The sequence below is a fragment of the Dreissena polymorpha genome, chromosome 2 (genome assembly GCF_020536995.1).
Source record: "Dreissena polymorpha isolate Duluth1 chromosome 2, UMN_Dpol_1.0, whole genome shotgun sequence".
NCBI lineage: Eukaryota > Metazoa > Mollusca > Bivalvia > Myida > Dreissenidae > Dreissena > Dreissena polymorpha.
In genome coordinates, this window is record NC_068356.1 from 76,830,119 (window position 1) to 76,853,884 (window position 23,766).

Below are 23,766 nucleotides of genomic sequence, written 5' to 3' on the forward strand. Positions count from 1 at the left end.
ATATTTCAATAGATGTGGTACCCAGATGAATGCCTCAACGGATGGTACCAAACTTCTTCTGATAACGACACGTGTACCGATTTTAGGGAAAAGCTGGTTAACAGAGGATTTCTACTCTGAATATTGTTGTAACGAGGACTGTTGCCACAAATTGGTGAATTCGCAAAACGTTGATCCATTGATCAGTTATTGTTTACATCTAAAAAAATAAAAATTCTAATGTTAAACATTTTATGTAAGTAGTATTTAACGTTGATGAATCAATTAATTTTAACAATGGCTTTGAAGGGCTTGTCACAGTTTGGCAACAATGACCGTTAAAATAGGCATATACTAAAAATTTACTGAATTATAAAACAAGCGAAATTCGACTCCAGAAAGAGAAGTATACTCAAACATGTAAGGAAATCCATTGTTTAAAAGTGGTACAAAATAAAGCGTTTACAACGCTTTTCATCGAACACTCGTAAAATACGTTAACAAATAGCATAGATCTTATAATCAGCTGTAAAGCACAAATTCATTATGGTGCAGCGGTAACGCGTTAGCTTTTCTTCAAGAGGTCCTGAATTTGAAACACATTTAAGGCATTTTTTGTATTTACTCGCTTATATAATTATTTAAAACTATTCAAACAGTATTTTTTTGTTTGCAATTAGACTTTTCAGAAATACACGTTTACTGAATTTAAAGTTTTTTTCAAGGACAAGTACTTCAGAAGAACTTCGTGAAGAACATTTCCTTCCATAATTAAAAGTGACATGTTTTCAGATTGTTTTAAATTATGAATATACGCGTTTATAATTTTGTCAATTAAAGGATTTGTTGAACATTTGTAATTTGCAAACATCTCATGCGCACATATTAATCAAGCATCGCGAATAATAAACACAATCTACAAGAAACACATACAAGATGAATGTTCAAAGAATTTTCAAAAATAATAATAAATCTGACACCAATAACTAAAACTGTATTAGTCAGTTATATCAATCAATACATGTAGACGTATTTAAATTTCCAGTTTAAGCGTGTTTTCTTTTTTTTTAAGTCTGACCGTATTCTTATGCGCAGATATCTACCATTTTTAAAGCGTTGTCAGTGGTCCAGCTTTGCAAAAATAAAGTTTTATTTCCTGTTAAATAAATACATGATATGTTAAAGTATGTCAAATCATTCCTTTGTCTCTTACAAAAGAAAAGACTATTCCTTGGGCAAAACTTTAAATGTTGTTGTAGGGTTTAGTCATTTCATTTTCTAATAAATCTAGATATGTTAACATAACTTTACGTTTTTCAAATCCAAGTTTTAATACTTGACATCCTAAAAAAATGAACTGTCAGAATGGTAAGGTTGAATAGTCAAATTTTCCAATCATTTATTATGACATGAACTCGGAAGTTAAGATTTACAAGTTCCAATATCGGCCCATCTTAATATAATTCGAAGTATTTTAACAATTATATTTCTATATTTGACAAATAACACAATAGGAATGTTTATATGACACAGATGCCTCCGTTGAATGTCATTCGGCCTATATAGAAGTGCTGTGATACATGCATTGTATGAACAAAACATAGAGTATCCCAGTATCAAACAATTAGTCAAAATAATGAAGAAGGTAAATACACACCATAATACAAACTTATTGTAAACTTAATCTTTAAACATGCGACACAAATGATGAATGCGAATAGTAATATTGACGAGTTTGAAATGTTTTTTATATCAATTTGTATCATGTTTTCAAAAAAAAGTAATAACATCGTACATACTCGCTTTAACTGAGCGGCCCGGTGAAGATTTTCACGATCGTCATACAAGAATGCCTACTTTTGTCAATCAGCATCTTTCTGCAGCTCTGCGGCGCGGCTATTTTTCTGGATAATTATTGAGTATCATCTGGTGCATGATCACACCTTAATAGTTTTGGAGAATAAAGGGATATTGATATAGTCTGTATTATCATTATCGTATAGGAACGCGCTGTCTTTCTATGTGAAGAACTGTAAGGGAATTGTCAATCAACATATAACCTCTTATTTCACAAATTGTATAGCTTTCAAAGACAACACATGTGTAACTGAATTTGAAGCAAAAGCCGTTTGTATTACCCCATTAAGTACTTATCTAGACATAATAATACATCTTTGAAAGCTCATCTCTGTGTGAAACGAGCGACGACGGAAAAATATTTTCATTAGTAAGGTGGATGGGCTTTGTAATCCAATTATATAAGTGTCCTTTCGAAACAGGGGCTGGTCGAAACTCAAAACCGTTGTTTTGAAAATACGGTACATTTATTGTATAGCTTCGCCACATACATAGTCGAGTGTTGTAAAAATACAATTGCCGTCTTTCGGATTGGGATCAATCATGGTTAAGATAATTATAGTGTATTTGTTCTGAAAGGTTTCACAATCTCGATCAAATTTATGCATAAAACCAGACCTACGTAATCTATTTGAACTTAATGACCTTAACACTTTTTAGAAAATATCAACTGGTATCTGCAATTGTGGCAAAGAGCTGCTTTCAGAGAGTTCGTTTAACACTCACTCATTAGATGACACAGTGTCAAGTAGAAGCACTTCACAGTTCTCTTGCCTGTTTCAACCAGTTGATCAATATAAACGTCGAATCTTTGTAAAATCTTGATACTTAGATCCAGGTGTATAACAATTGTATTTGATCATACAGTGCAATGATTGGTTAATAAAAACAGTAGTATTCTGCACACTATCGATGTTTCAACAATAGTTCGTGTGTTTTATGAAAAAATAAAGAGTTTCTTCACTGATGCCATTTACACGTAATTATTGCCAGATTTGGACTACTAATGATATCAATATTCCGTCACTGTGTTTTCTTTCAATATTGCTTGAAACACTCAACAGCTAATACTAATCTGTTCAGGTCCTTAACGCCTGTTCTGTATTATGATGACAGAACAAAATCATCTTACAGGCGCCGCCATTAAATTTCTCAAAATACCGCCATTTCTGCTGGCATTGTAGGAAATATGAATTATTACTAAATTTTGAAATGACCCCACTTTTACCCCGAAAACCTTTATGTTACAAAAGCACAACGTCAGTACTTTTAAGGACAAACATATGTTTTGTAGTTTTTCTCATAGTATACTTATTGATACATTTACGCAAAGAAAACAGATCATGAATTAACGTTATTTTTGCCCATGAACGTGGTTTAAAACTGTGAACTTTTACTGGTAGTGACACGGGCCTACTATCGCAAGGCTTGTTTGTCGCATAAGGTAACAGTAACGCTTAAACACTCGAAGCGATCGTAAATTCCGGATATTGCGAAATGGTCACTTTACCTACTACAGCAAAGCTTCTTTGTCGCATAAGGAAACATTAACGCTTAGACACTCGAAGCGATCTTAAATAAAAGTTATTGCGTAATTGTCACTATACATACTACAGCAAAGCTTCTTTTCTTGCATAAGGTAACTGTTACGCTTAGACTCTCGAAGCGATCGTAAATTCAGGATATTGCGTAATCGTCACTTAACCTTCTACGCAAAGCTTCTTTGTCGCATAAGATAACAGCAACGTTTAGCAACTCGAAGCGATCGTAAATTCAGTTTATTGCGTATTTGTTACTTAAACCAATACAGCAAAGCTTCTTTGTCGCATAAGGTAACTGTTACGGTTAGAAATTCGAAGATATCGTTAATTCAGGTTATTGCGTAATTGTCACCTCACCGAAAATCTCCACATCGTGCTTTTAGTAATCTCTTATTTGAATAATTCGCCAATGTGAATAATTTGTATGTCCTTTTTATTTTTGAAGATGTTCCATCTAGTATATTTTCTATATTGTGTAACTACAAGAAAAAATACAAATAATGATATTTTGTTGGACCGATGATAGCTTAGAAATATTACAACTCAAATAATCACAGAACAGTTGTTTTTTTCAGGACGTGCATGTTAATACGTATTATCCCATACGGCAATGCACGTCGCTGAACATCAACGCACATAAGGATTCGGATATGTCTATTTGATTCCTACTCCGATGCCTGTTATGGTCTCGTAATTTTTTTATCAACATAAACCGGCAAGTCGTCAGACCGTTTTATAGCACACATAGTGTCTCTCTAGGTGTCTTGCTGTTGTCTAACATTTGTTTGGGCCACATGTGTTGGGCGCGTTGCCAAGTGGCTACGACTCAACTCCACCACTACCATCCTGTGAAACAATTCAATAAGGGACTTCCACAATATAATTTACGTGGGTAAACCAGCGTGTAAAAGTAAAATGCACGCCAAATGTGTTCAACTATTAAACAAAATGACACATAATATTTTCACAAATCGTGACCGAGACTGGAAGACGTGTGTCGTATTCTCAAACGCTTACATCATCTAATGACGGTTTTGTCAACGCATATCAGTTTGAGTAAACTAACTAACCTGATTATTTTTCATTCAATTATAAAGGGACTCTGTTGAAACGAGCGGACAAGTTTTTGAGGATCCAAGATAACAGCAGGAGAATTTCACGATTTGTCGTTGACCTGGGCATAAGGTCTTTTTAGTTAGATTTTTAGTTCTATTGCTCTTCTGTTCCTCTCTATTTTCAGTATGTAAACATTTAAGGAAACTTGTTACTGTAATCGATGTTATTGTGTGTTGTTTTCTAATCTCACTTCAACAAATATTATAACTAGCGCTATTATAATATCATATTCTTCAGACTATATTGCATTTCAGCGATGATTGCCTGCAATGTTATAGGACTTTTGATTCTTCTTACGCACGTATACGACACCGCTGAGTATCTTTCAAAACCTCGAAATGTCTCTTCACCTCAGTACAAGACGAAAGACGAAAGATCGAAGGTAATAAGTTATACTTAGACCAATATTTGTCTTTAAAGCGATAACAACTTAATCAGCTTTAATAAATACGGCAAATATGAGCCGCGTTCTGAGAACACTGGGCATAATGCATGTGCGTAAAGTGTCATTCCAGATTAGCCTGTGCAGTTCGCACAGGCTCATCAGGGACGACACTTTCCGCCTAAACTTGATTTTCGGCAAGGAGGGACTTCCTTGAAACTAAAAATACCATTAAAGCGAAAAGTGTCGTCCCTGATTAGCCTGTGCGGACTGCACAGGCTAATCTGGGACGACACTTTACGCACATGCATTAAGCCCAATTTTCTCAGAACAAGACACAATTATGGTCGGAATATGTGTTACTTTGAATAATTGTTTATGCTCTGTTATTTTTTTGAACGCACTTGTGTGCAAAATGTTAAATATGACGATATTTCATGTTGTAGGATTACAACATCCAACTAAAAGGATCGGATTGTTCTGAGATCAGAGTGACTTATTCAGGTTGTATTTGTAATTTGGACAATATATATTCACAGGAAAATTTAAAATATTATTTCTGCCATTTAACAGACACTTGAGTTTAACTAAAGACATAATAATTTAAATATTTAAATACTACTAATATATTGATTACATAAAATTCACTATCAATTATTAAAAGTTTATTGCGATAATTCAAATAGCAGGTTACTCATTTGATGTATTCGAATATTGCCTGTATCGCACAAAGGTCACAAAAAGATACACGCCAACGATGATTTAACCATTCTACCAACCATTAGTAGGACAGGCCGGTTTCTCCTTGGTAAGTTAAGTGAATTTTCTTTGTTTTACCGGATCTATTTTAAGATATCTTTCCCCATTGTTATCCCCAATTTTACCAAGGGCGACTACTCTGCATTGAATGTTTATAAGAACACACGGATTAACTTCCTTTGAACATACATGTAATAACATTTCGGGGCGCCCAACGTGATATTATATTGTCCGGAATGGAAAAAGCACAAACATAATAAATTGTAAGCATAATAGCAAATTTGTTGGATTTGGTAAAATATCGATTTTTATTCACTCGCGATCATAGAAAAATATAAATCCAACAAATATCCTCTATATATACTACTCTCTCCATTTTGTTACATGCATTTACTTTCTTATAAGTGCATATTTTAATTTACATAATTGTGGTTCACATATGTTGTATTGTATCAATGTTTTAAAGTGAGTATGAACGATTTTGTCAAATATTTATGAATTTATATAAAATGTGTAAAAAACTTATTATGCATATATTTCAATATAAATTAATATAAAAGTTAAGAAGAACTTGTGTAAAAAAAAAGAAACATATATTTAATTCTGAAATCGAAAATGTCTGTACATTCGAATTCGCCAGCATGTATATCATGCATGTGCGATGTGAATCTAAATTTAGTTTTACGGATCATTTTAATTTCCTGCAACGATATCTATTCATACGACACACGAACACTAACACCGATCCTAATAAAAAGACGAATGCTTCGGTTATTGTAGGAAAATATGTACGAAATATCTTCGTCACAATCGGCTCGGGGCGATAATTTGTATTTTCTGCATTTGATGAAGTTCGACTTCAAAGTTTAATTTTTCTTGCCTATTTTATGTTATTGTAACATATTTTTATCAATATATTACAATTTTACACATATAAAAATCGTATAATCTCACTTTAATGATGCATTGAAACTATAATATTGAACTGTCTCAGGTCTATAAATACTGTGTTAAATACCATTTAAGGGATATGTTGAACTATTAGCAAATGTATATAATTTTAAACAAAGTAAGTGTACACAGATAATATTTAAACAAGCGAAATCACGTAATGACTACGAAACATATAACACTATAAGCGTGCGTCTACTGACATTTAATCGAAAGGGATTAAATAATCAATTTAATCGAAATAATTATTGTGCTTCTAACAAAGCGTTCAAATACACCAAAATTTCTCAATCTGAATTGCTCAGTGGTAGTACGTTCAATTTATATATCAATAAGCCCCTTATAGATTCCGATTGAATTAATAAGGAGTGTTATTGTATTCTTTGTATATTTCAAATATGCGTGTGTTTATGACCACAAAAATGACATTGTACAAACAAACAATCTACGAACAGGTTGTTATACGTATGTACCTTCGAAAAGCATATGCCTCACTTTTTTTTAAACATATAAATGCTTTTGAAACTAATTTGTCATATCAGGATATTAGGACATTAGGCACAAATGTAAAATAAATGCTCATACGTATATCAGACAGCATTCCCAACGTTGGCTGTGACTTCGAGTTGAACTCGATGTGTTCATGGCGCAATGTGCAAAATCACGATGACTTTGACTGGGTTCTGTATCAATCGTCAACACCCACGGACGACACTGGTCCCGACACGGATCATACTCTGAGAAACGAGTCTGGTAAGGATCTTCTCATTTTTTTCATTTTACTAATATTTCAGTACTTATCAGTCATCTGTAATGAAAATAAACTGAGCGCACAATAAATGTTGTCGTTCATGCATAAATAAAGTTTTGTTTTCTGTCTTATCTTTTAGGAAAGTACATTTTCACAGAATCCAGCGCGCCACGAGCTGTTTTTGATTTTGCATGGATCCAAAGTCCTCAAGTGGATGCGGTCGGTGCAGTCCACTGTTTCCAGTTTTGGTATCACATGTTTGGAACATCAATCGGGACATTACGAGTTTACCAAAGATTTCCCGACATCTTGCCAGGACGATTGGTGTGGTCTCTGTCTGGTGAACAAGGTGCCAAGTGGTTTCATGGACAGGTGCCTTTGGAGTCGAATCAGCCTTATACTGTAAGACACTTGTTTATTATTATGAATATCGAGCACATGTTTATGCAAGTTGACTTGAAAATGATACCTGAGTTGAATATTAAAGTGATATTATGGGCATCTAACAGTATATGCTACGTTTATAGGTGTATATTGCAACCCTTGTTTATTTTTGTGTTTCCACTTCATATACACTTATATATGTTAATGCAGCATACTATAACAATATCCCGGACATAGAAAAATAATGCATTTGAATATCAACCGTACTTTCGTTGTCACAACTGACAACAGAAATGATTCGATGAACGATGTTAGTCTGAATGTAGTTTTCATGCAGATTCGTTCATACGACACAAAGACACAACTTTGTTTTACGGATCATTTCGGCTTAGAGGACTGGGTGAGTCATGTAAAATATCGAATAATATATATATTTTCTATAAACAACAGATAGCAAGATGAGTTGTAGATAATTGGTCAGTTACCACATTATAACTAACTCTTTTTACCTGTTAATTCTTTTCTGCTCAATTCATCAGTGAAAAATGCTCATAATATCACTTTAAATAGTGATATATTTAAGAATGTTCTGTCGACTCATTTATGTGATTTTTCTTTGAGCTAAACTATATTTTCGTAAATAATCGTAGATCGTTTAAACAAACAGACATTATATGTAATTATATATGATGTTGTTTATCGTTTGATCAGAATTGCTTGACAGATTGTTAAGTATTTTAAAATAAACCGTACTTTTAAGCAGTACTTTAACATTGCTATTAAAGGGATCTTTTCACGCTTTGGTAAATTGACAAAATTGAAAAAAGTTGTTTCAGATTCGCAAATTTTCGTTTTAGTTATGATATTTGTGAGGAAACAGTAATACTGAACATTTACCATGGTCTAATATAGCCATTATATGCATCTTTTGACGATTTTAAAACCTAAAAATTATAAAGCGTTGCAACGCGAAACGATTGAATAATTTGGAGAGTTCTGTTTTTGTCGTTAAATTTTGTGAAACTACGAAGATTGCTTATATGAGGTATAAAATACGTCAAATAAGTGTACTCGGCGGAATAGCTCAGTAGGCTAAAGCGTTTTTACTTCAGGACTCTGGCAGGACTCCAGGGGTCACTGGTTCGAAACCTGGTCCGGGCAATGTTCTTTTCCTTTTTTTAATTTTATTCTTGATTGTTTACTGGAGCTTTTACAATCCAATGTTTACATTTATCGATATAAAGCATTTAATGAATAAGTTAAAAAATGCCAAAATCTGTGAAAAGGCACCTTTAATTATAGGTATTATTCGAAGGGGTGATTGGAAAAGGCTACACTGGAGATATCGCTGTGGATGACGTCAGTTTGTCACTTGGGTACTGCGACCCGCGGCCTGCTGCTGCCTCCAGGAATGACTTGGAGAACACAAGTATTTGATCACGACATGTTGACATAAAACTAGTATTTCTATGATCGTTATAATAACCACTATAGCAACAGCAAGAGAAGTAAACAATTAAATAATGCGATGTAAAATTGCACGCACACTTTAAAAAAATGTTCAACCTTGAGATGGATTTCAAATATAACGTGTTGCTGTTTTACAGAAAAAAAACGCACTTTAACTTAAGGAAGCAACTGTTTTGTTCGTAAAAATATAATATTGTAAAACATAGTGTAACAAATAAAAGTAAACATTATTGGTATATTTTAGAACTACTTTTAGTTATTGAGAAACATTCTTGTAATGAGCTCCCTTATTTCTGTTCATTTCTGTTTGTCACATTTACAAACGCCTCTTATGAGAAATTGGATGAGAGTCGGTCATTTTATTTACGCTTCTTTGTCAGAAATACAAAATGTGACAAAATAGGTCTTGACGATTGAATATTGATCTATCCCTAATAACATATAATACAAAAGGCAACCGTCACACAAACTTTCAATACACATACATATACACTTTGAAAACTACGATTTTCATTTGTATTTTTATCGATACAGTTGATAACATGAAAAATGACAACTTTATTATATTGACCAGGCTATTACTTCAATATTTCATCCTATCTGTTATACTCGACCACCACCACTTAATGTTAATTCTTGCAAGGGGTAAATGTATCAAAATGCGTTTCACAGCATTTTGGCTCGCATGATGGCTATGATAAATAAAGCCGATGTGAAATTCTTATTATATAACATTGTTTTATTTTAACTTTTAAATAAGAAAAACAACAAATTAACACGTAAGTGTTTGTATAAAATGTATAAATCAATTAATATTCAACGAAATCACAACACCGTTATATCGGTATAAACGATTGCAAAATAATTCTAGTTTAAATTAAACACAAGTCTATTCTCCATTGATTTGTAAAAATATCTGAGCTGATCGGTTCACATCCTTTCTTAAGATAAAACAATAATTGAGTAAGTTTGTGTGAACAATAATACAAATATGTCCAGCAAACGTCAAATTTGTTTACACCATTATATTTGACATTACATTTTGATTGCTTTGGTAAACATCGAACATCATGCTATCAGAAACCGCTTATAGGATTTTTTAAAATACTTGCACTGTAATTTTCCTACAAAAGCTTTTTTCATTCGTTTTAGAAGATGATCACGTAGAGGAGGGTGCTCGGCAACGTTCTTATATGGCTTGATCAAATTCTTGACGATATTTTGCAGTTACCTTTTAGCGGATTAAATAATTCACTTACATAACTGATCATTCAAATAAATAAATACAGGTATTTTCTTTCAGCTTCGGCAACTTTGTTTACTTTTCCTGCACAAACAACTAACACTGCTACTCCTTCAACAACATTTTCAACTCCGACAAATTCTCTCCCGAGACAACAACTAACTCCTACAACTAATATCCAAATATTTCTACCTTTTTAAAAAAAAAAATCGGTTTGACACGTTTAAAAAATGACGCATTATATTATATACAAGAACATTCACTCAGCTATTCTATCGTTTGAATAAGCGTTGCGATATAACAACTGTTTGATCACCATAAAAAGTCCAAATTTATAATTATATGAAAAACATTCAGGATAAAAGCATTGAGTGAGCATAAAAGAACATAGTTACACCTTACATAGAATCGTGAACGTTCACATACATACGCAGTGCAACAAAACAGGAACGATCACATACAAATTTGCTAATTTGCTATTGAACTTCGAAAACGTAACTATGCAAAATACAAACATGTTTAACGTTTTGTTTAGGAAGCTCTTAACGACATTCAAGTGGATTGGGATGATAATTTAAACTTTCAACTTGTCTTGTAGTGAGAGAGGGTTAGTACGTGTATAAATAAAACTGTGTGTGCGTGTCTATTTCGAAGTTAATGAGGTCTTTCCGCGCTCCGGGCTGCATAATGTGAGGACCGAAGTTTTGTCGAATTTTGAATTCTAGCTGCAATTTGCAGCTATTTGTTTATGATTGAGATAGTTACAGCCTCAGGCGCGGAAGACCCTGTAAACTTCGAAATATACACACAAGAACAAATGAACGAGAAGTGAAAGGTCAGGAAATTAGCCCGCGATGTACAAGAAGTAACACTGTTAAGGATAGTAGGCATGTAAAGCAAACTCATCTATAGTTTACACGAATCTGGAAAAATAAATAATCTATATGACGTGGTGCCAAACATGAAAGACAAACGTTATTATCACAAGTCCAATGAATTATATTTAAATGCGCCCGGAGTATTTTAAAATTTAATTTAAAAAAAAACCCACATGCATTCAGTTCTTTTGATTTTATGTTCATGATATCCAACATGTTAAGCCATTCATTCTTGAATTATCTTATTTCACAGCAACTACAACAACTACTAGAACAACCACAACAATTACACTCCCCACAACGACTACCACTCAAACAACTAAACCGAACGCCACCACCACCACGGCAACCAAAACGCCAGGTCTTACAACAACAGGTGTTACTGCTAGTATGAGTTATTTGGAACAAAATTAGCTACTTTTCATTGGCAAATATAGAATACACGTATAGTTTCACCTCTCTGTGAATAATATATTGCCTAACAAATGTTCTCTCAAAAACTGTGTACATGATATACGACAGTATCACAAACTTGGCGTGTAAAGTCTTTTGATTTGTAATAACTTTAAGGCATATATGTATTTGATCATCAGAACAATTGTTGATAAACGAAGTAACCCAATACACTATATCACTATTTACTTATATTGTGCAACTAATAATTTATGTTGTAAACACTCTCAACAAAATAATGGTCGAACCTTTCGCTGATTTAATTGATCGGATGCTTAATTGCAAGTTTCTATCTGGTGTATTTCCTAATTTAAATTTTAATATTTTGTGTTAGCTTCGAGCCCACCAAAACAAAGTGTCTTATTTACAAAACATCAGTAATCATTATTTATTGTTACTGAAGCCTTGATTTACAATATTAGCCTTAAGAAAGTTTGACGGAGATTCCTTGTATAAAAGTATATATATATAAGGCTTGTCCGGCTCTCATATTGGACCAACCAGCCCTCTGTCTCATCCCAGATTAGCCCATGCAGTCCGCACAGGCTAATCAGGACGACACTTTCCACCAATACGGGATATTTGTTATCAGAGACTTCTTTAATTGAAAAAATCCATAAAAGCGGAAAGAGTCCTCCTTTGTAAACCTATGCACAGGCTTATACGGGTCGATACTTTACGCACATGAATAAAGCCCACTTACCCCGGAGTGCTCTATTCTTGTTAATACTAGTTCAAATAAATTATTGTTCGTGCAATAAAAAATTATAGAGCTCAGATATGTAATCATAACACATTAAGGGCATGAGTTATGCGTCCGATAGAGAACATAATGCTGAATAACCTATTAGACATGATAATAAAATACTATGTTTGGTTTCTAGCAGTGATATATTACTAGCCCCATACCTTGTGCAAGCATCGATTAAACCATATTGAATACCACTAGAAGTCGTTTCCCAGATCATATTTAAGCCGGGTCATGGAAAATGGTTCACTTGCCATATTAGGCTAGCGTAGCTCCAGGCCATCTTTATGAGCTTTCGTATACTCTATAAAATAACGCAAGGCTTAGTGTTTTATTTAGCTGACATGATAACTCCTGACCAGCCTGTGCGAATGTGAAGGCTGATCAGGATTTCCGCATTTAGATATGGCATGCGAAATATGCACACATGACGCGGCCTATTTATTGTGACGTTGTGTCTTTTCAGTCAATCCTGACCAAGGCGGAAATGGTATGATTGTTTTGTACATCTTCAAAACACACATTTATTAGAAACAATATTTTGTATTAACTCCTTTTTTAACATACGCAGATACTCAAACATTTCAGCTTAATCTAATAGTAGTATTGCGAAGCACTTTAAGTTAACATAAAAACTTATTTCCTGCACGAATATACCAAACACCTATATACATTTTGTACTAACAACAAACCGAATCATTTTTATTAAATAATCCAAAACAGAGCTTCGCTGCATACGATAAATCGAGGTTTTGCAACGTATTGTGTAGATTTCTCACAACCAATTTTATAAATTACTGTTCATTAAAAGACCGGCGAAATATGATCAACATAGACTACTACTTAGTCACTTTTCTCTTGCAATTTACAGCCAATCCATCTCAGCACGCCGTGGGACCATCAGGTAGTTAAACGATATATGTGTGTGTTTGTGTTGTTTCAAAGTCTTTCTGTGATGATTTGCTAATTGATGAAGCTCTGAAAGCGCTCTTAAATGCAGTTGCACTTAAACGATTAACTAAATTCCTTTGAGAAATCCGAATAGTCATTTCTTAACAATTTTAAAATACTCTACCGTGCATTTATGAAAACAATTTAAAAATATAAAATATATAACAACGTATAAATGAAACTGAGTGAGTCTTTTGAAGTCGATTATTTAAGAAATTATGTGCGGCTTAGCGTTGGCGATTGCGGTATTATCCAACAGTGAGGAGCTCGGATGCGTTTGCTTAAATTACGTGGGAAATAGCGTTCCCATAACGTCAAAACACCACAAGTCGAAATGACGTCGGCTTGATTTATATATAGAGAATAATAGGTTAGTGTTGATTATAGATCAGGTTTATCATGCGAGGCTTAGAAAACAAAAAGCACGAGCCTTGGCGAGTGCTTTTTCGTTTTCGTGCCGAGCATTTCAAACCTGATCTATAATCAACACTGACCTATTATTCTATTTATCCCACTTTTTATTCAGTAAACTTTTTTTATTTAAACAAAATAAGTTTTCACGAGTGTTTGTCGTACTTTGATAATGACTGTAGTGTAACCAAGGTCAGTGTATTACTCCGCGTTCCAAAAATAACCGCTGATCAATTAATCATTTTTTTAAATCAGAATATCGTTCTGTAACAAAGTGTCGAGCGTTATTAATTACAATTTTAATCATATTGAATTGCAAATCTTTATGTTTTATGATATCAATATGACATTAAGTTGTTATATACAAGGAACTACATCTGTTTACAACGTAGCCTAACACCACACACAATTCACTTTCGATATCAAACTATCGAGTCGATCATGAGGTGCACATTATTTGCTTATTTGTTATAATATGTGGTTATTTCGTGACGAAATAACAAAGATTACTTGGATTTAAGCTAATTATATACATTAACATTTTGAATGTTGAAAGTGGCACCAAAGAATTGTGAGGCAAAGTTGTTCGAACGCTGGTGAACCGTGAAGTGACTGGGTGGGGCGAACATCAAGATCAACTTGTTCGACGGTAGACAGTGGTTGTCTAGGCTGCATTTCGGCCATAGTTTCGGTGCGTGAAGGTGTACAAGAGGAACTGTTGGATTGTTACATTTACTGGACTGAGCAAGAAGAATGAACACTTTTGCAGCTGTTCAACAGATATGTTGGAATAATTGGTTAAGGACTGGACATTTTTGTGCCCTGTTATTGCCATGGTTTCAGTGGGTGGATATTTGTATTTCGAAATTTTTGGACCATGAATTTGCGAACTGAGTGGTTCGTTATTCTCTTGTGCTTGAGAAAGCCGGAGTCTTTTGTCATGGCCTTCAGCATCTGACCTAACTTGTTGACACCCAATTGTTGACGCAAGAATCACCGGGATGCAGTGTCGTTTGTGCGTATTGCCAGGTAGAAAAGATGCTTTGAAGAAAAATCAGATGGATGCATATCCGAGTACAGCTTGTAAATTAACACAGGATTTCTTGGTCCAGACGATTGTTTTCTACGGTCAAAGGGGAGCAACTCGCACTGACTTCTTCAAAGGGGAGCAACAACAACAGAACCTATTTGCATAGTGTTAAATTTACCTAATACTTGAGGTTTTAATAAAAATAAATGACCAAAAAAAAACACTTTTTTTTGCTACTTTCCTTTGTTTTAAGGTCATTAAGATTGACAAACATTTGAGATTGTTTTTATTATTGATGCACTTGGCAATCACAGGTGACGAGGTGCGTGGAAAAAAGTAGTCCCTGTTCGGCAGTTGATGACGTCATTTCGTGCCTTGATTATAGCCTTGCCGTTGATTATAGATGAAATTTAATAAACGGGGCTTTAATCAACCGATTTCGCTGTAAAAGTGGGATAAAAACATTTTATGCATAGAATAGACGTCAAAGGTCGGTAATCCACAATAAAGAAATTATGCTTATAAATGAAAAATGAATACAATACGTAATCAAGCGTTTATTGTTTACGTAAATATAAAAATGATACAACTTATTTGGTTTTACTGCGATGAACTCAAATATATATGTGTAAATAAAATTGCCTGGATGCGTGTTTAATCACGTTCATGTCACTGGACGTGTACAGAATTTTTGGAACTACTTTCAACACAGTTTGCTCCGTTCACAATTTGTCTCAGGATAACAAACATGAATTTTCATTTTTTTTGTATATGGAATTCAAGTATAGGGTCGCGGTAAAATGTATTATATTTACTATTTTAGTTGAATGCACTTTGTAAATTGTCGCTCGATCAATGTTTCTGGTTTGCTTTTTACCGTTAACTAATTACTAAAGATCTTCGATATTGCAATGGATAATTCACATTGACAAGGTTAACTTGGTGTGTATCCGGCAACATACCAGCCCTGAAACGCTTGAAATAATATTACATAGGTATGGTCTTTATGCCAACATTTTCATTTCAGATTGTTTCTACAACAGTATGGAGTATATGGGAGCTTACCGGCACACCTACACAAATAAACGCTGTATCAAATGGGAGGACATTGGTCGCCCCTTGGGCACATTCCCCGATGTGAATATTACATACGCGGAGAACAAATGTAGGGACCCGAATGGAGGTAAGTTTGATGCACATATGCTTAAAACAAATGGCATTTTGAACGTTGTGAAAAAAAAATGTGAGGATATGACGAAAGTCTACCCTCCACATTACAGTTCTGTGGATAAATATTGATGACACTTGATAAGAATGGCAGAATGGTTATCATGAAAAGATCTAGTGCAATTTTAAATGTTGCACAAATGCATTCAAATCCAATGCCATCAATTTTAGTTCTAAACAATTGCTGTACATTGAACTCATGCGAGGACCCTTAAGCCGAAATGCCCATATTGAATTCCTTTCTGTTTTGTTAATGCTAAAACATAAACAATAATATAACTAAGGTTGAATGGTGTTTATTTTAGAAATTGAAGTTCTCTATTTAAAGCCCATAAACACTCAAAATTAACGAATATTTCGTACAATGTTTCGAGAAAAAAGGTAAAAATATAAGTTTCAAATAGCAATAGCCAAAATTTCAACGCTAGATGTGGTCGTGTAACATAGATTTCAAGAGATACAAAATGCTCGTATAGTGGGGGACATATTGTTTTTGCCCTGTCTGTTGGTCTGTCTGTTGGTTTGTTTGCTCCAACTTTAACATTTTGCAATAACTTTTGCAATAATGGTTTATTCAAGATACATTAGACATTACAGTCCATGAGTACACATGTATGTTGAATATATTTATACAAACAAAATGCATGCAAGTGGATATCAATAAATACAAGTTCATGACATGATTGATCATATTCAAACTATAAATGTTATAAACATACATTGTTAAAAGGATACATGTATTTCAACATAATGTTAACATAAATAGCGCTAATGACAGCGAGAAGTCAACTTTTCTGACATGTAACTTACTCAAAATAATATTTATAGACATTTCTTTGAATAAATGCTTTATGAACATAATTTGCTAAATTTATGTTAATTGTATGGTTATCAGATTGCATTAACTCTATAAATTTTGGAATATTTCGTCTTTTCCAGTAATATTGCTTTATATATTTTTGTCTAATATCATTGTATAAGGAACATTCAAACAAAAAATGAAATTCATCCTCCAAGACATTGCAATGTTGACATTTTCTTTCCTGGACTGGTATAGATTCTGATTTATGCCATCTGCCTGACTCTATTTCTAATCTATGAGAGGATACTCTTAGTCGGCACAGACTAAACCTAAACTTATCAATAGTAACATCATTTAAATAAGGCTGGAATTCAAATTTACAAAAAAGATTATAACTTACTGCTCTTGATGAATTACTCAGTTCAGACATCCAATTTTGTATAAAAGCATCATTTAATCTGGATTTAACAAGAGATAACAAGCACTTATCATCACCCACAATATTGAAGATAGCAACTTCATATTTGGCATGCATGTGTATCTCATGAACTGCACATTTTTAGTGGTGAAAGGTCAAGGTCAACCTTCAAGGTCAGAGATAAAAAATCAAAGCGGCGCAGAAGGGGACATAGTGTTTCCGACAAACACATTTCTTGTTGTTTTTTTAAATTGCGTCACAATTTCTCATATGTGAATTAACGTCTATGCTATCCGAATATTTACGATCGATTGCGAGATTCGCTTCGAGCAGCTTCGGAAGCACGACGCAGGTCTAATGAATACGCCGTTTCTCCGAAGCTGCCTGATGTCAGTCTCGCGTTCGCTCGTAAATGTTCGGATATTGTAGCGGGAAATTTACATGGAATACATTGTCGCACTCATAATAAAAAAGCGTTGTGTATCTCGTTGAATCATTGTTATCATACCACTTCTAGCGTTTGAATTTTGACTATTGCTATAAGGAACACTGATGTGTATGGGTTTTATTTAACGAAACATGTTGCGAAATATTCGTTGATTTTTTATATTTATGTAACTTTAACAGTCAGTTTTGTTGCATAGAAATTGAAATTAACTGCGTCATTCTTTTCTTTCAAATATCAGCGGAAAATGGGAAATTATTGTGGAAACGGTTTCTGCAACAGTATATTCATTAAATTATTAAATTGTGAACAGCAAGAATTTATATTTATATTTAAAAACGGCATTTACACATGTAGACTATGTTCACTTGTAACGAACGTTCTTTTATCATCTATTTACGAGATGTCTCACTTGAATTGTCGACAAAGATCATAAGCGTGTATATTGTCATTTAATACATGTCGAATGTGGCTTTTTTAGTGAGCAATGAGTATCTTAATTTCAATATACCACATGTTAGTAATAGCACAACAGTTTCCATTGTAAATCACATGCATTGAACACAGACAAGAAAAGTGTAGTATGTCTCAATTTCCATTAACCAAACGTTACACATAGAATGTCGGTCTCTATAAAATTATCATATGTTTGAATACACACAAAAATTATGTATAGTTAAACTGCATTTTCGTTTTACTTTGCAGTGCGTGGTCATCCTTGGTGCTATGTTGCTCCAGACAAGTGGGAATTTTGCCCTGTGCCTTTTTGTCAAGGTTACTATGTATTATGATTACGCATTATAATACACTTATTTAATGCTTCGAATTATTTACATGCCATATCTAGAAAGTCAGGGGGGTATTCAACTTTTTTCGTAGCTTTATCTTAATGGGGATTGTCACATAATCTGTGTGTGGACAAATTATTTCATGTACTGCCCTCAACTAGATTTTACAACATTCAGTTTTGCTAAGTTTGGAATGCATATTGCTTTTGAATTGTTGAACGGTCGACGGAGAGCTGTTTCTGTCAAGAAAACAATAACCAGAAATACATATTTTACATTAGACAGTGTTTACAGTTAAAGTTGTTTCTAAATTTACTTGTTAGCGAGTGGTGCATACTTTCCTTTTATATCAAGTAACAATATATGTTTACCTGTCTGTGCTGTATTGCAAATTATAACGCACACATTATATTAATGCCGATACTAAACGTCCCTAGCATTTCAGAATGCTACGCCGTAAACGGTCTTTAGCGGATCTAAAACAGCACAACATTCATTAAGATGACGTACATTTAGACAGGCCACCCCAAGGCATATTGTAATTCAACAATAGACGAACTTTCACCTTTATATATTTTTAACTCAAAGCATATAAAGCTATGATCAAATATCCTCTGACGGTGTCGTCATAAAACCAAAGTGCATTGATAACATCAAATGTTCGTGAGCCAAACAAAACCTTTAGCATCTTGATTGGCTCAAACCAGCGACTATGTGGCATAAAGCGCTTTTAATCAGTCGATCGAACTTGATAAAAAATAAATTATAATCGTTTTGTTCCGAAACAAAAACTAAATGACACCAACACACACAATTTAGGAAATTGTAAGATAATAACTCGTGATAAAAGTAAATTGAACACAATTAAGATTACTCTGTGATCACATCTTTTCATATTTAAAATAGGAAATCATAAAACAAACACTGCTATTACGTTGATTTTCTTTTTGAACTAAACTCTTTTTTATGATCCCAAAGCTTACACGTTGATGCTATCTAAACACGCATATATATAACCTAGAGATTCTTGGTTTTGTGTATTTATTAAGAAAGAAAGTGAAAAAATAGGTCCCGACAGTACCAAACTTAAATACTGACAAAATGTACGTTTAAAAGGAACCGAAACAGCGTGAATGCTCGTTTATGCGTTATACCGTACAGGAAATCCTACCAGCTAAGTCCGGAATGAACATGTGCAAACATCAATCATCATTACACATGAAAGGAGTTTGATAGATCGCTCCAACGTATTGTTTGTGGAATGATCTCATGTTGATAATTATGATAACTCAACCAGGTGCTATTTAGCACTGAAATATGCTCCCATAATAGGTCATCTTAATCTGTCTAATTTTTTAACAATGTGTGACGTAATCTTTATTTACGTTAGGCCACTAATTGTAACAAGTTTTCTTAAGCCACAATGCATAATATAACAATTTGATCAATCACCGAGGCAGTACGTTAATTACTTTTATAACTGGTATGATACGTAAAAGCTTATGACGTATTTCTACCGATAAAGAGTGCTACTATAGCGACAGAAGCCATCAGTACAACGGGCACGTGAGCACAGCAGAAGGCGGGGGAAAATGCGAAACGTGGGCATCGCTGTTGGCGGGAAATCCGTCTCTAAAGCCCGAAATGTTCCCGGATTACAACGTTTCAGCAGCCAATAATTACTGCAGGGACCCGTATAAAACAGGGCGCCCACAGTGTGTAGTTGGAGCGCACAGGACGAATTGTAGTATACCGATTTGCAATGGTAAGTTAAATTATATTGAATGCAGTCCTAAAATATCGCTCTTATGAAACTAATGTCTAACACTTAATTATGTTAATACTTTCATTACATTACACGTCGACACAATCTGAACTGCATTGTGTAAAAATTGGTCTTATGCCACACGCCGCCAACGTAACTCGAGAGCTACACTTGCCGCTAATGATATCACAAGACACGTCAAGTTAGTATATTATTTTGCAAAAATCAATGTCAAATTACACTATTTTCTTCGAAGGAGTATCCACTCTTTAACGTGAATCGTAATTTTATAATTGTGTAATTGAATGTCGAGTTCTCAGGCAAACAAATGTTTTTTTACTCTTCAGGCAGGCAATGCCCCTCTCTAAGTTTCCAATGCATTTTACCACATGTTGCAAACATTTTCATTTATATGAGGTAATCACTTGCGAAAACAAAACCAACAGATGACTATCTGAAAGTCGTTGTCAATCGTCACGGTTTACCGTAAAACAACTTTACATTATAGCGACAAATGGACTGTCCCTTCTAAGCATTAAAATGCAGCGAAGGACGTCGAACAAACACTGCAAACATAAAGAGACGGCTCGTCATGCGGTCTGCATGTGTGGGGGTTGGGGTGGTGGTGGGAGTGGGGTTTGCAATTATCACCCTCAGTGATGGATGGCTAAGGTCAATGCCACGTTTACGCCTCTTCCATGACTGACTGTATGTATCCTTCATTACAATGACTAGTTATATGATATCCATCTTTCAGGTCCATGCCAGGACCGCAACACCGACGTCGATTGTAGCCTTGTCCGCTCTTTCGTCTGCCCCGGTGACTACCTGTCCTTGACCCAATGTGCTAAGACATGTGAACACTGCAGTGAGTATAAATGGTTAACGCTTCCGAGCGTCGTTTTACTAAGCTGCCTACGTCATGCTTTGACCTAGATACACATATTAAATTCTTATGATAATATTAACATTTAATTAAAGGATACAAATACATTACTAGTTTCCTAAAATAAATATAATAAATACATAAAAGCACTAAATATGATACAACGGACTAAAATACAATTAAAACATTACAATGAACTTAGTGAGTGTTCATTTGCATAAGAATTGTGTACAGTGTCATGTATTCAAAGCAATCAAATAAAGTTGTTGATTTGATATTAATTCTAAAGTGTGTCAATCTCTACTACTTATTAATTTTATTCAACAATATTCTGGACAGTTACAAACTCAGTTTGGTCACTTTTGAGCTTTTCAAAAGGTTGCGTATTTTCTGCGACCAATACTTCTTGGCTTCAACACACTGATTTTGATTTATTTTAAAGCTACTTATCTAAGATCTATTGCATTGAGAGCGTAAGTCTCATGGAGACGATTTTAAGAGCGTTTGCTGCGTTAAACAAATATTTTGTGGAAGATTTAAAGACCATCCCCACTTTGGTGATCGAACAATTTGACCTCCTCGCCGCTAGGCGGACACCATATACATTTCGCACACGCGGCTTTTTATTTGAATATGAGTTATTATGAATTTGATTTGTTCATTTCAAATTTGGCTTTATTGGTATTTGATCCATATTTTTTTATATATATTTGTTTGAATTGTGTTTAACTTATGTTGACCACATGTTGTGTTTTATACCGTTGTAGATGTCGGAGTATTACCAAATGTAGCAAAAGAACCACCTGCAGGTATATAGGTCGCCATATCACTCATCAATGGCTATATATATTTCTTTTGAATCAGTTTGCCGTTAATAGGAAAAATAGTTTATTGAAACATTTGTCTATTTACATACCCATGAATAAAAACGAATATTAAACGTGCAAGATTGCAAACGTGATTTGAATACGTAAAAGTACGGTTATTCGCGCAGTACATACTGTATTGTGAAACAACGATCTATTATCATTCAATAGATAAAAAGACTTCTTGTCATGTTCTTACTAAACTTACTACTTACACTATTTTGTCTGCAAAAGAAAAACACACATTGGACAAGCGTTGGACAACAACCTTAATTTCGTCATTATCATAAATAGTTTTATTGCATGAATTGCTTCAAATTGTCATGTTGTTTTTGAGCGCACTGTCATTACATCGACTGTACTTATATGTGTTGTATGCCGTGCCGTAATGTCGTTTAAAAATAAAGTACACAGAGATTGATTGCTTGCAGTTGTTTGCGAAGACAACCCGTTGGCTAGCTGTTCCTTGCTGAGTTCTCTCGTCTGCCAGAATGAAACTGCCGCCATTAACCTTTGTCCGAAAACATGCGACGTTTGCGGTAAGACAACAATAGATCTATTCCATTTAACGAATCAAATGGTCCCACAACAAACATCTAAAACTACTAAATGATTGAAACTGTCACCCAGTAATAAACCATTTATGTAAATAATTAAGTAAATATAACTGGTGTCAATGCCTCGATACGTTTTATAAAAAAGCAGAGGGGCTTGAACCGGTGTTGTGCAAGATTAGGTGTCTTTCCCAATATTAACTATGTTTTTAGTTTAGTTTTTAAATTGTTAGGCAATCAAATGATATGTGAACAATTAAATGAAAGAAAAGTGTCATCAATATCGTTCGATTTTATTTAAATTGCTGCTTTTGCACTTTTTCATTAAAATTGCTTGATTTCAGCTTGTGTCAAAACTAACTAAATTAACTGATAACAGTTGAAGATGGCACAATATAGCTCAAATACAGCAATTTACATTTAACAAACAAAACATATCCAAGAAAGCTAGATTTAAAAAAGAAATTGAATGTTAGAGACTCTAATTTAAAACAACCTCTGTAAATGATAAAATTTTAACTATTTCGGCAATATAATTAAGATTGTAAACATTCTAAAAAAGGAATTGTGATGAACTTATTTTCAAAACCCTTGATTCATTGTTAAAAAAAAACAATCTATTCAGCCGTTTTTAATTCATTAAAACGTTCACACAGTTTTTTTTAAATGCTTTCTTCTTTAATTGTATTGCGCCAACGAACCCATATTAATTTAAAAGAACAATTGAAAAACTAGATGTTTATTTCAGAAATCCTGCAATCCGAAATGTTTTCTTAAATAATGTCGGCAGGTAAAAATTCGGCAGCCAATTTTTTCTAAGTGTTATAATGTCAACACAACAGATGATTATAAACTTAACAGAACAAAGTGTATGTGGGTGCTATTTCTCTTAAAATAAGTCTCATTAGACAAAAAAAGTTCAGGAATGTTTCTGAAAACAAATGAGTGCATCACAATATGCGCATTTTTACCGTGACATGGTTGACATATCCTCGATATAAAAAATCTTGCACAACAACCCTTTAACTAGTGTTAAGTGAAAAGTTACCATATTGACTAATCAAAATAATGCTGCGCATAATGATTGATTTTTTATTGGTCAAATGTTTAC

The 23,766-nt window shown here is 33.9% G+C and overlaps 1 protein-coding gene across 7 annotated transcripts in view; it reads left to right on the forward strand.

The window, feature by feature from the left end:
* Positions 1 to 4,414: 4,414 nt before the first annotated feature.
* LOC127867694 (apolipoprotein(a)-like) overlaps positions 4,415 to 23,766 on the forward strand; it is a 43,009-nt gene continuing 23,657 nt past the window's right edge. Inside the window, exons 1-16 of one of the 7 annotated variants that reach the window (XM_052409021.1) lie at positions 4,415 to 4,562; positions 4,748 to 4,875; positions 5,322 to 5,379; positions 5,609 to 5,683; positions 7,180 to 7,338; positions 7,476 to 7,738; positions 9,023 to 9,149; positions 11,565 to 11,699; positions 12,979 to 13,002; positions 13,384 to 13,416; positions 15,932 to 16,087; positions 18,502 to 18,570; positions 20,110 to 20,349; positions 21,107 to 21,217; positions 22,003 to 22,044; positions 22,533 to 22,640. In XM_052409021.1, the coding sequence (XP_052264981.1) occupies positions 4,750 to 4,875; positions 5,322 to 5,379; positions 5,609 to 5,683; positions 7,180 to 7,338; positions 7,476 to 7,738; positions 9,023 to 9,149; positions 11,565 to 11,699; positions 12,979 to 13,002; positions 13,384 to 13,416; positions 15,932 to 16,087; positions 18,502 to 18,570; positions 20,110 to 20,349; positions 21,107 to 21,217; positions 22,003 to 22,044; positions 22,533 to 22,640 (1,726 nt within the window). In that variant the 5' untranslated portion in view covers positions 4,415 to 4,562; positions 4,748 to 4,749. Of the gene's footprint in view, positions 4,617 to 4,747; positions 4,876 to 5,321; positions 5,380 to 5,608; positions 5,684 to 7,179; positions 7,339 to 7,475; positions 7,739 to 9,022; positions 9,150 to 11,564; positions 11,700 to 12,978; positions 13,003 to 13,383; positions 13,417 to 15,931; positions 16,088 to 18,501; positions 18,571 to 20,109; positions 20,350 to 21,106; positions 21,218 to 22,002; positions 22,045 to 22,532; positions 22,641 to 23,766 lie in introns of all 7 variants that reach the window. The other 6 variants (XM_052409023.1, XM_052409024.1, XM_052409022.1 and 3 more) reach the window with 6 other exon arrangements.